Consider the following 13,973-nt stretch of genomic DNA (forward strand, 5'->3'; position numbering starts at 1 on the left):
GGTTGTATAAATATCATGCCTTTAGCCATTTGATTCCTGATACGTAAAATGAGGACACTGATATGGTAGAAACTATATATTGTTTGATAAAGCATCGGAGTCATGCTTGCATATACGCTTTCAGAAAACGGGTACAAAAGCTGTCACTTTTAAAAACTATGTCTTTGTACCTAAAGAGTGCATATTAGTACATCTAAGGTACACATTGGTACCAAATGTATACATATTTGTACCTTTTTAAAGGATACCGCACCAGGGACAGCTTTGTATACCAGTTAAAGTTAAAGCCACAGTTATGCTTCAGTCTACAAATGGCTTACTCATAAACTTCTTTACCTATTCAGCTGGATAAAAAGGATATATACTATTCATCTTTGAGTATAGGATAATCTACAATGATCTGGTTGTGTCTGTAATTGAGGATACACCCCGGCAGGGTGATCAGGACCCTGACGTAAAGCAGAGGGGTCTTTGTAGCACCCTGAAGGGATTAATTTGTCAGATACATATACATTATCCTACTTATTACATGGCTACTTGCCACATGAGTAAATATATATACATGAAATTATGATTTTAAAAATTTTAATAGCTCATTTGTAACAAACGTTTTCTAGCTGCTTTATGCAGTATATAAGTTCAAACATGATGAGCATGCATTTAGTTTAAAGATTTGTAAATAAAATCACATTTATTTTATTATGCTTATTGTAATTATGTGATTACGCATATTTATGCATATGCATATTTATTAGGACTGTCAAAAGATTAATTGTGATTAATCGCATACAAAATAAAAGTTTGTTTGCGCATAATCTATTTGTGTGTGTATTGTGTGTAATTATTATCTATATATAACTAAACACATACATGTATACATTTAAGAAAATGTTTTATTTATGTATATATATATATATATATTTTTATATAATATCTACATATTTTATATATAAATAAATATTAAAATCTAAATAAATATTTATATGCATGTAAATATTTCTTAAATACATATATGCATGTGTTTATATTTATACATATAAAATAATTACACACAGTGCATACATTTATATTATGCAAAAACAAACTTTTATTTTGTATGCGATTAATTGCGATTAATCTTTTGACAGCCTTTATATACAAACAGGGTCACATCTGAAAGCTGAATAAATAAGCTTTCCATAGACGCATGGTTTGTCAGGATATTAAATTATTTGGCCGAGATACAACTATCTGAGGCTGCAAAAAAAAGAAAATATTGAGAGGACCGCCTTTAAAATTGTCAAAATGAAGTCCTTAGCATCGCATATTACTAATGATAAATACATTTTTTATATTTACTGTAGGAAATGTACAAAATATCTTCCCGGAGCATGACCTTTACTTAATATCCTAATGATTTTTGGCACACAAAAATTTGACCCATGCATTGTATTGTTGGCTATTGCTTCAAATAGATGCGACTTATGACCGGCTTTGTGGTCCAGGGTCACATATGATGAAAATATGATTATTAATAGCAATATGGATACCACAGATCTGTGACTGTTTTGTGATGTACGGCTTAGTGGTCTTGTTCTTTGACCTCCTGATGGACAACCCGTGGTTTCATTGCTTTGAGAGTAGCTTCACAGCTGGTGACGGTTCCTCTGTGGGCCGTACTCTCACATTCCACATCTCTCGCCCACTGCAAAACTCTCACAACCCTACGGGACCTCTCTCATCACCAACCGTCTCATATACCAGCTTAAGCATGCTGTCCTCAGAGTCAGCTTCTGATACTGTTTGATCAATTATACAAAATACGAATTATTTACCACAAGCGGGTGCTTGTCAGTCTGCTAGTTTTTGGCCGACAGACGGGTTTTGAGAAATTAAAACGGTCTCTGTTTGATTTACTCATCTCCCGGGTTTGCAGCAGGCTGGATTCAAGACGTCAGAACTGGGTCAGAGCTCGGAGAGTTTAATTTTTAATCCAGTCCAAGTTTAGTTGGGTCTCTTGGCAGTCTTTATACTTCAACTGTTTGGAAAGCTCTTGCATGCTTTTACTTGGGTGCATTATTAAATATAACACTCACAGTGATTCAGTTTTTGCTCTTGTTTGACTAGATGTTTGGAAGATAACATTCTAGATAAACATGATCTAATATAAATGTTTTGAATTAATTCACAACTGAGTAAACTCTGTGCCTAAAAGTACATTTCCCATAATTCATAGTTCAGGCAATCAGTATTAGTCAGTACTGCAGTTTGATTTGTATGCTAGTGTGCTCCAAAAAGTTAGCTGATAGTCCTATATGTGTTTAAAATGTATGATCTTATTATATGGATTACTTGAATGTGCCTTTGAATGAATACTTCATTTTTTCTAATTAAAATGTTGTCCTGAAAATGTACACTCCTCTTAAATTATACCTGTTGACTAGTGCTGCACAATACTGAAGAAAAATACCATATGTGTTAACTTTGCTACTGTAAATGATATGTAAAATCTATTAAAAAAAATAATCAAATGTTTAAAAAACTGAAAATTATATAACAACATATGTTTCACATTTTTTCTGTCTCATCAGTCTCTCTACTAACTGCATCAAGCTAAAACGTATGCATATACTTTTTAAAGTATTTAAATAATTTGGGTGTTGCAAACCATTGCGGTACGTGTGTTGTGATTTGTGTTGCAAATTTGTGATATTACTCACGTTTCAATATTTCTGATGCCCTACTGTTTACCTAGCAATACCAAATAGTAAAGCATAGTTTGTTGTTGTGTTTTAGTTTATGCTAATGCTCTTACGGCGCATTCACACGGGGCGTCAGCGTTGACGCTTCCCATTCACTTTTAATGGGTGATGTCATGCGTTGCCGAACTGAATTGTGGATCTGTCAGCGCCGCGTCAGTGCCGTTGCTCGCGGCAGAAGTTGAACATTTCTCAACTTTTCAAGCGGCAACGCGTGCGTCAGCCAATCAGATCGCCTTATGCAAATAACCTAGGTAGAGCCACTGTGATTGGCTGTTGGCCACGCTTCAGACAAGCCTTCTGTTAAGCGTTAAAGCTTACGCCCCGTGTGAATGCGCCGTTAAAGGGATATTTCATCCAAAAATCCTACATTTCTTTGTTCTGCTGAACACAAATGAAGATATTCTGAAGAATATCTATTCTATAATATTATTACCTATAAATAGTATTCTGTTTGTAATAAAGCAGATTTGGGCCATCATTGGCATTGTCTTCCAGAGTACGAGAAAATAATACTATGGAAAAACATGCTGCCCCTCATTTGTTTGGTACTTAACATTTTTCAAAATTTTCTTCATTTCTGTTAGCAGAATTAAAAAAACATTTATATATACTCAAGATTTGTAACCACTTAAGGGTAAGAAAATGATGACAGAATTCTTTTTTTTTTCTGTGAACTATCCCTTTAAATCTCTTCATAACCATCACTGGTTGAACAGGATGTGAGCTGATTTTATTAGGATATGAATTGCCGTTTATTAATTATATTAATTCATTTTTTAAAAGGGGCAAGCCCTTTAATATCTCCAAATATTATCTTTTTGTTTTAAAAGAAAACCTTGCTCACCAAACCAATTCATTCTCTCTGTAAAAAATATTGAATTCAAAACAGCCTTATATTTATGCATTTAAATATGCCTTGTAGGGCATAGAAACTGTCAAGGTTTTGAGCTGCAGTAATAATTTCATATTTCTGAGAGCGTTGAAATCTCTTAATATGCTGATGCGTGAGTGGGTCTCAGATGGCATTGAGTGGGTTATTATTATTAGGGTTTATATTGGGAAAATGACAGTGATGGACTATTTATCTCTGAAAGTGGATGATGAGCTGTTGAAAGTTAAAGAGAAAGATGTCAATTTGACTGAATTGTCAATGGATGCTTGTAAGAGGGAGTGAAAGGGCAAAAATGTGTTGGTGGTGTACCTGCATATCAATATGGGACAAATGTGCAACCAGAAGTGAGCAAAAAGTTCTTTTGAAGATTAGGACATCCTTTTTTAACGCCAAAAAAAATAGAGTAAATAAAGTTTTGGATGGTAAAACACAGTTTTCTATAAGATTGTGGCTTAGGGTTAGTTTTTATCTGTCTAAAACCAACAGACATGTGCACCACTGCAGACAAGATTGCATTTTGATCCATGATGATATATTGTAATAGAGAATACATTGTTTCTAGTGGATTACGATGGGATTTATTTCTTAAATGGTGTAATAATGAAGCAGCTGCATTGATCTCTTATGGTGGATTACTTTACTAACCAGTAAAGATTGCATGTCATTTCGTATATACATTGGGCATTACTTCTCGAAAGGATCTCAGTGTTTTTAGGAAGCAGGCAAAAATCATTTTTGACTACCCAATAACAGTTTTTTAAGTAAACTTATCATTTACATGATCTATATTTATTACATTATATCAGTCACTCATCTTTGGTGTATTTGTGTTTAGTCTACAGATGTGTGTGATCAGATTCTGAGAGTTGTTGCCCGATCCAGCCGACTGGAGGAGCTGGTTTTGGACAACGCTGGACTCAAAACGTAAGTGCACTTATTAAATGACGCATCTTCCTATAAAGCTCATATTCTGCTCAGTATGTGTAAAACCTTGCCAGCTTTGACATGTAGATTTTTTTTAAGAGTGTGTCGTCTCTGTTTCTGCCTCATAGGGATTTTGCACAGAAATTGGCAAATGCTCTCGGCCACAACGCCAGCTCAGGACTGCACACCTTAAACCTTGCCAACAATCCTCTTGAGGACAGGGGTGAGTTACCGTGAGCATTTATATTATCTCAGCTTTTCATTAGCTGTACTGCATTACATGCATTCATCTTTCTACTCATTTATATTTTATAATAATGACAGATTTTTCACTAAAGACTTCTGTGAAAGATATGTATCTATGGAAATCTTGTCATGCCAGTTTAACGCTTTTATGGACATTTTGAAGCAATTTTGATGTCAGTGCTGGTGCCCTGATCTACAGTATGATTTATGAACAGCTTCAATGCTAAAATTCAAGTCAAATTGTTCTGTCACACATACCATAGTGTCTTAAATATTTTAATAATATTTAGTTTTGCATTAACCCATTCTACTCACGCTTAATATATTTCAAATGTGATCAAAACACATGTCTGTGTAGTAATTGGTGCATTTTAGACCATTTAACAACATAGGAAGAGTTGAATATTTGCAGAATCCCAAGGATATGAACTTTTTTTTACAAACTATGAATAAAACATGGACATGGGTCTTTAACTCTGTGTGGATGTGCTTGACCTCATGTAAGATGTAACAGGAGGGGAGGCTGTCTGTCCCTTGAAGGAGAAATGATATGCATTTATGCAGTTTTACTTTATACATTCTATTTTACATTATACAGTTATATGCTATACAGAGAGATGAAAATGCATTAGTAAAAAGATGGGAAATGTTATATCATATTATAAGGAAAATGCAGGTTGCTTGGGACACTTTTTAACAGTCATCTTAAACTATAAACCAAAACTAATTCATATAGTATAGGGTTTTTAATCACCAAGGATACTATAGTAACCAGACTGCATTACCCCAGCTATCATCATAGCATCTTACTGTAGCAACATCCTAGCAACTGCATTTCAACCCCCTGTTTATTGTTGATATGCACTTGACTTGTTTTGCAGGAATCGCTTCTTTAGGTGCACAGTTTGCCAAACTCCGCAAGGGCCTCAAGCATCTGAACTTTTCCAGAACCTCACTGTCACCCAAAGGTACAAATATCTTGGTTTATTGCATGTTAATTTCTAGGGGTGTAACATCATCTAACTATATGATGCATCAATGCTGCATGTAAAATATTAACATAAGGTACTTTTATTTTGACACTATCCTCATGTTCACGTAACATCCGCCTATACATTTTGCAATTTTTCTGCAATTTTTTATCTGCTGAGAACAGTTATCCCACATCTTTATAGCTACAGTAACACTTACACTGTTACACAACAATGCACTACAATAACACAATAGTGTTTTCTGCATAATCATTTTTAATTCTTTTTTAACCACTCTGGATTGACTTGCCTCATAGACTTTAAATGTACGTGCATTAGTGCAAACATTATTTTAGTTTGTTTACTGACCAAGAGATTGAAATGACTCAATCAACAGCATGCTGTAATAAAAGCACCATTTATTTAAGTCCATCACATTAACACAGTGTTATCAAGTGCTGTACATTAACAGTCCAGACACATAAGGTGTTAATGAGAAACACATTGGGCTATGTGTATTCACAGTTGTTCAAGTGTATCACTTAATCTGTGCAAATACAGCTCATCTACCATGTAAGAGATCATGTCAGACAGTCGAGGTGATCAGGACCCCATCACAAAAAGGCTTTATCTAGCACATGGTACTAATATTGGACATTTCTCACTTGTAATATGGCATGGACAAGAAAATTTGTTGTAGTGGACGGTTTCAGCATTGCAAGAGTCATTATTCAGAAATCAATGCATGTGTTGTCCCCACCAAATTTTTCTACCTTTATTGATTTTTGTTGGCTTCAAACACACTTGCATTTGTTGTTTACGGTGGCTGTCACATATATTAGCATTTCTTTTTACTTGTATTGCATATATCTGGATCTACAGTACAGTGCTAAAGGGATAGTTCGGCCAAAAGTGGTATTAAACCCATTACTTTATTATAAACTCATAAACCCAAGTAAATCATGGGTTTAATATCAATTTTGATTGAACTATCCCTTTAACCAATTAATTAGACCACGGTTTGTGCTACAGCTGCCTAAACTAATTTTCAATGTTTCTGTAATGGTTAATTCATCAGTATATGTGTAAGCTTTTTAGTCACAGTAGTATGTCTAATGCTAAAATCTAAATATTTTTGCTTGCCAAGAATTTTTGATTTGATAAAAAGCTGAAAAATAGTAAAGCACTTTATTATTTTTATTCAGATGCTCAATTATAGTTATTTTGGTTGCAGTCCTTAATAAAAAAAGTTTTAATGGTTGAATAAGTTGAATAAATTCCCAATACATTTTTTGCCATCTGAGAGAAGTTGAATGTGCCAACTAAAACAATTTAATTTGGACATTCCTCACTCCTGTTTAAAATTGTGCAATGTTGTATGAACTCTTTAAAAAAGGAAAGAGTCCACATGAAAGCACTTCATGATGCTGGTTGATCTTTAAAAAAAAAATGTTGTAATAAATTAGTTAAGCATTGTATTACTTGTAGCTGAAAATGTATTTGCTTATTGATCTTTCCATTCATGGTAAGATCATTGCTGACTGATTTATAGGATCATTCCTCAGACTGCAAATCTTAAACCTGCCAGCAGATAAATGACTGCCAGGCACGAGGTGGATTATATATATATATAGATTTTATATGAAGATTGTTAGCAGGGATTTTAATGGTCACAGATGATGTTAAACTGATTCATGATCTGTTCTTGTGAAGTTACAGAAAGTGATGACATTAAAATGGGGACTGTGAGATGTAGCAATATTTAACTACATTTAGTAGGCCTACTTCATGTCCTGTAGCAGATTTAGCATTTTTTTATGATTGATTTAGAGTTATGATGAAAGCATTTGGCAACCCTTTACCATTTCACAACTAAAACAGATTTCCAGAAATTTTGTGAATGTAGTTTGAACTGGATTTCATGTGATGTTTATAATGGGATTCATATCGGATATGCAAAAAAATCTTATTCACATGAACAATGTGAACATGGTTTATGTGCTTCAGATGTGCCTGTTTGTAAATTCCAGGAAGGCGTGTGTTAATGCTATTGTTTATGAAACTGTGATGGCTATAAAGCTCACAAATATAACAAACATTTTTGATAAGCGGTCTCTCCAGTATAATATCATTAGCTCTTAGTTCAGAGTTGACTCAGCTGGCTGCATTTGCACCTCACCACTGAGCTTCATGGTTAATAAAGTCGCCATTTAACAAGACTTCAGCCATTTACAGGCGTTAATTGACACAAAATGATCAGCGTGTCGGAGCAGGTGGAAAGCTTTGCTGCCCAGGCTCACTTGTTATTGCTGCTTGGATATACTGTATGTGAAGATGTGAAGATTGTTGAGACTTCATAACACTGTGTAATTAGTTTGCTGTATCTTTCATAACCCAATTAAAGTCCTATAAGCAGACGCTTTTCAGAAATGTCAGCAACAGCAGGACGTCTTTAAGTCTTCAATGGCACGTTATCATTGGAAATGCCAATGCTGGATGTCTTAACGTTTCATCTCTGCTCTGTCTTTGAAGTAGTTAATTTTCTCTCATCATTTAAATTTCGAAAAGTCTCGATTATTTTGTTTTTTTAAGATGCTGGTTCATGCAGATTTACTAACAGCTTGCACCAGCGCAAACCGTCAAAAACGAGCGTCGGGATTTACTAAAGACACGCAGAGAAAAATTAGCGCTGAAAAGTCGTGGACACAGTCTGACCTTATTGCATTTGCCACATCTTAGTCATCATGCGTCTGTAACATGACCGCTGTGTTCTTGTTTATTTGTAGGGGTGAACAGCCTTGCTCAGTCACTGAGTGCCAACCAGTCCATTCCCAACACCCTTACCCACCTCGACCTCTCAGGAAACGTGCTGCGGGGGGACGACCTCCCGGTGAGTCTATCATTCACAATAAGCTTCACATTCCTGTGCAAACACACCTGAGCCTAAAGCAACATGAACATCTGACTGTTGACCTGACAGATGAATGGACAGAAAGCACTTTGTAACCTTTTCAGGAAACTATTGAAAACTAATGTTGACTTTCTAGGTTTACTAAGTTTACTAAGCACTCAACTTTTTTTAAAATATACTATATAGGGTCAATGTTTTAGACCCAAGTTTAGGACAATAATAATAATTCATGTATATTAGGGTTGCACAGCATGCCCAGGGAAAGAATACCATGGTAAAGGGCAGTATTACTGTGGTATGATCATATTATTTTACAAAATCTGACATGGAGGATAATTTTTTATGTATAGTGCAGTTTATAAGTGTAATATTGATTACATTGGTCAAACTATATTCATTTAAAGTCTTTGTAAAGTCATTTCAGAGAATTGTTCCTAAACACTTGTTAGAAATGTGCTGCTTAAAACATGTTTCAAAGACTGTGAACAATGTAGTGCTAAATTGCGGAGTTACACAGTTAAGCAAATCTTCCACATTTCTGTGTTCAGGATTATGTAGGCGGGGCTAAAAGGTGGCTCAATGACACACTGGAGCCACAGAGCATGGCCCCGCCCCTAACACAATCGCAAGCATACATTCAGGTTGTAGCTGTGTTTAAAAGTTAAAAGAGACGTCAGCTTTACCACGCCAGCGTTTGAGCGCAACAACAAAAAATATCCTGCCAATTTTATTTACTTATTTTTTTATCAACTTTGGTTTGGTGGTTATTAACACATTTTTTTGTGATGTGACAAACTGAGAACACATTACTATCAGACTTTCACAGACTTTAACACCATTCCCTATTCTGATCAAACAATTTAATTATTTCATAGTTAATTAACTATCTACTTTTCTAATATTTAAACATCATAAAGAATAATTGGTCAATGCCACCACTTTCCCCACAATCAAAATATGAGATTAATTGCATGTGCAGTATTTACACTGTATTATTGAATCGATCACCCATGGCTGTTTATTTGTAGTTTTGGTATCGGTCCAACTTTAACTCCGATATCAGATATCTTATACCAGCCTTGTTTAACATTCAGCATAAGTGTTTCGCTCGCAGGGATTGATCTTCGTTCAGTCCACAGAGACTCTGTGCAATCTCTCCTTTTTAAACTCCCACAATCCTGTGCATGATTGATTGGCTGTCTCCAGCACAATATTGATGTGTGTGTCTTTGTAGGGTTGTGTTTTGTTTGGGAGGCATATCCATGCATGTAACTGTACACCATGACAGTATGACCTAACAGCCATGGGACTTCATTTGTGTCATATGTACAGTACTCTCATTATAGGGATGAGTACTTTGGGGAAGTTTGCCGACAAAAAGCACTTTGATGGACTCCTGTTTTTTATACTTTTTTAATGTAAAGCTCCTAAGGTGACAATTACTTTAGCTTATGATTTGAAACGTGACCTGAAGAGGATAATCTTATTAATGCAGATGAGAGTTCATTTCAGGCCTGAAAGCAGTACAGCTGATATCAGTCGTTGCCATGCAAGACGCAGCAATGTCAGAATTAGTCAATGTCAGTTATGTTACTGTAAAACTCTGTTAATGCAGCATGAAGTTAAAACAACTTGGTTATGCAAGTCAATTCAACCTACTATTTTAAGTTATTTGTGATAAGTTGACATAACTTATAAAAACAAGTTAAAATTGTTAAACTTAATTTGTTAAGTTAAAGTAACATAAAATATATGACATAATCTTTAACAGTGTCTTTAATTATTATATTTAATTATTAATATAATTCAAAATGTTACCATTTGAAAAAGGCAGGGAAAAATAATAACTTTGGACACCAAATGTGCCTGCAATTATATAATCACCAAGAAATATATTGTAGTTTTAGTGTATAGGTTGCATTTGTACTATTTGTATCATACACATTTAACCTTTTACTTCACTATTTCACACTTATAGAGTTTCTACAATTTCCTCGGGCAACCGAACAGCCTGCACACATTGGATCTGTCCAACACAGACTGCTCACTTGACCTGGTGAGTTGCAGCTTTCATTTTGACCGTGTAGACTAAACAGATTTGCAATGCAGCATTACTCATCAAAACCCCTAAAACATCATATTTAATATTTGCAAACAATTTGTGCCAACAATTCTACTTACTCTCAAAAAACACAAATACTGTACAAGGTCAAGGTTTGAAAGTCATCTATTAAATTACATTTGACCATCTTGTCCTTATTTAAAATACAGCAGTGACTGACAGTAATAATACTTGCATAGTGAAATGTGATTGTATATAATTTATATTTATAAACCAGTATGTTGTATATTGATAACTAGTATTTCCTTCGGTAATTGCAAATCTAGTTCTTTTTATGGACTATAATTGTGTATGCTTAAAGGTGAAGCATGTAAATTTCAGGAGGGTTTGTTGACAGAAATGCAATATAATATACATAACTACATTTTCAGTGGCGTATAAAGACAAAACATAATGAACTGTATTGTTTTTATTACTTTAAAATGATTCGTTTTGTCTATAAATACACCTTGGGTCCCCTTACATAGACGTCGCCATTTTGTGCCGCCCTAAACAGATAAATTGCTCTACAGAGTGCGTCTCTGTGTTGTCAGATGACGATATGTTTGTCCTGTGGCGGCTAACATAGCTTCTCTATACAGTACATATTGAAGGCAAGGGGTGAGCTGTGCAATTTGCAACCTGACCTAGATGCGGCTAAAAACTACAAATGAATGCACCTTTAAATGAAATGTTTATTATTATCATTGGTTTATAATTTTTATTGGTTACTATTGTGAATATTTATAAATTGTTGAGTTTATCTTATTACAGGCTGTATAAGATAATGAATATATGTCCGTGTGTGTGTTAGGTTTGTTCTGCACTTCTCAGAGGGTCCATCCAGCACCTCACCGTCCTTAATGTGTCAAAAAGCATCTTTGCTCTCAGGTAAAAGCCAAATTTTTTGCATTTATTGAGAACTTTATCATATGGATCATGCTCTGTTACAGCATTTATATTTCATTTCAATTTGTAAGTCATTCAGCAGTATTTTATGTTAGATTATCATGTACAATAGCATATGGAGCATAGAGGACACACACCTTCAGCTGCACATCTCCAATTGTACCACCAGGCTAGGCTGATGGGCCTCCATCAATGTATTGAATTGCTGTCCCATTGCTCTGAGTGAGGAGGTTAAGTCGGATAGAGAGTGAGAAGCACAGGGTTGGGAGCTAGATTGATTTGAATTATCAGGGGATTTATGGTGTAACGGTAGACTCTTTACCCTGAGGGTGAAGCCATCTGGGAAGGGTCAAAATGCTCCAAACTGCTTACAGTCACCTCCCTCCATTTATAACTGACCTCGGCACTATAGACATTATCTCAGATCAGCATTCACAGGCAGCTTGAATCTCTCACTGTGTGTTTCACCCAATGATTCAGTAAAAGACATTCCAGTTATCAGTGGATGGCCCACAAAGGTTATTTTTTTTTAAAGAATTGTAGGGCTAATTACATTTTAATGATGTTCAATCCTAAAAACACAAAATATCTCCTGCTTCACCTGAACCGGAGCGTGTTTGTCTTTACAGAAAAGGTAAAGATGCACCTCCTCCATTTAAACACTTCTTCAGCAGTGCAATGGTTCTCAACACCATCAACGTATCGGGAACCAAATTACCTCCAGAGGCCTTGAAGTAAGAAACACAATGGAGACACCACACATTGTTTCCTTCACCTACAGTATACTGTTTGTAATAAGATACTGTTTCTTTTTACAGAGCGCTTCTGCTTGGTCTGGCCAGTAATGGTAATGTTAAAGATGTCTCTCTGGACCTCAGCTGCTGCGAGGTAACATATACTATACATCTACACTATACTTTTGCTAATCTTTCATTTTAATATACACATCAAAGTTTGTTTGTTAAATGTGCTGTAATTATTTTCATATCTTCTGCAGCATAATTAAACCCTAAATTAATATTCTAGGGTAAAAAATAACTTGGCTTTGTCCCTAAGCTTGTTAAAATCTAATAGAAAGTGTGTGCCATTACAACCCACGGCATTAAGTCATCTACTAAACAATATTTATCACATGAAATCTAATACAAAGTGATGCTGAAGTTGTATTCAACCCAGATTTCTCCTTTAGAAGCCATAAAATGGCTATGATCTGACTATTTGACAAAATATAGTCATTGGCTAGATTTATTGCTGTAGCTTTGTTTAAATTTGGGACTGAACTAATGCTCTTTCATGATCATTGCAATCCTCTCTATGAATGATATCTTACACACCCAACTTTATTTATTTGGCCCATTTTAAAAATATGTAATATAAGTCTCAGGTGTGTCTTAAATGTGTCTGTGAAGTTTTGGCTCAAAGTGCCTCACAGATCTTTTATTATAGCATGTCCATATCAGAGCTAAATGTTATGTTTTTATGTCTGTACCTTTAAATGCAAATGAGCTACTGCTTTTTGTTAAACATTGATCTGATTCCTGTGAATACAGTCTGGAACAATAGTTTCTTTAGCTGGATTAGTGCCACAGCATGCTAACAAACACATTTAGAAAAGCTTTTGGGTAAAATTAACCAGTCAGTCAGTGGCTGTGGGCGGGGTTTTATCAGTGTGACATCACATTAACAAGAGAATCAAAACAGCATGTCTAATGAAACTGCTCTGGTTTAATGGGGATTAAAAAAGTTATGGTTGTTATGTTCATACACTGTCAGCACACATTTATGTCTACAGACCTTGTAAAAGTGGATTTTGCATAATATTTGTATTTTCAAAGTAGGCAATTATTGCTAATGTCCGTTTCCAAACTATACATAATGTGTAATGGATATGGAGCGTTTTTTTGATCTTTTATAGAGCTAATATTTTATCCTAAAGACAAGATTCAAGATCTTAGCTCAATGGTAACAATGTGTCATGAGATTTGGATTAAAGAGACCTTCAGAGTTTTGTCTCAAAATTTTTTTTTAGTTCTATGCAATCTTAAAGAGAACATATCATGAAAATCATGTTCAAGTGCTATAATTGGCTCCCCAGTGCTTCTATCAACCTAAAAAATGTGTAAAAGAACAACAAAGTAACTTTAACACTGAAATTTGGTTCCCCTTGTGTTGTCAGAAGGGGATAATACCGTCCCTTAACTCTTTCACCGCCAGCGTTTTTAAAAAAAAGTTGCCAGCCAGCGCCAGCGTTTTTCATGATTTTCACAAAAGTTTAATG

General features: G+C 35.0%; 1 protein-coding gene across 2 annotated transcripts in view; it reads left to right on the top strand.

Annotated features, from left to right (window-relative positions):
• The window catches only part of LOC135728162 (F-actin-uncapping protein LRRC16A-like), a 145,587-nt gene that overhangs the window by 65,504 nt on the left and 66,110 nt on the right, over positions 1 to 13,973 (top strand). For both annotated transcript variants that reach the window (XM_065246288.2, XM_065246287.2), the window contains exons 10-17: positions 4,469 to 4,557; positions 4,686 to 4,780; positions 5,685 to 5,771; positions 8,561 to 8,664; positions 10,664 to 10,741; positions 11,601 to 11,677; positions 12,325 to 12,429; positions 12,514 to 12,583. In XM_065246288.2, the coding sequence (XP_065102360.2) occupies positions 4,469 to 4,557; positions 4,686 to 4,780; positions 5,685 to 5,771; positions 8,561 to 8,664; positions 10,664 to 10,741; positions 11,601 to 11,677; positions 12,325 to 12,429; positions 12,514 to 12,583 (705 nt within the window). The remainder of the gene's footprint in view (positions 1 to 4,468; positions 4,558 to 4,685; positions 4,781 to 5,684; positions 5,772 to 8,560; positions 8,665 to 10,663; positions 10,742 to 11,600; positions 11,678 to 12,324; positions 12,430 to 12,513; positions 12,584 to 13,973) is intronic.

This window comes from Paramisgurnus dabryanus, chromosome 13 (assembly GCF_030506205.2).
Source record: "Paramisgurnus dabryanus chromosome 13, PD_genome_1.1, whole genome shotgun sequence".
NCBI lineage: Eukaryota > Metazoa > Chordata > Actinopteri > Cypriniformes > Cobitidae > Paramisgurnus > Paramisgurnus dabryanus.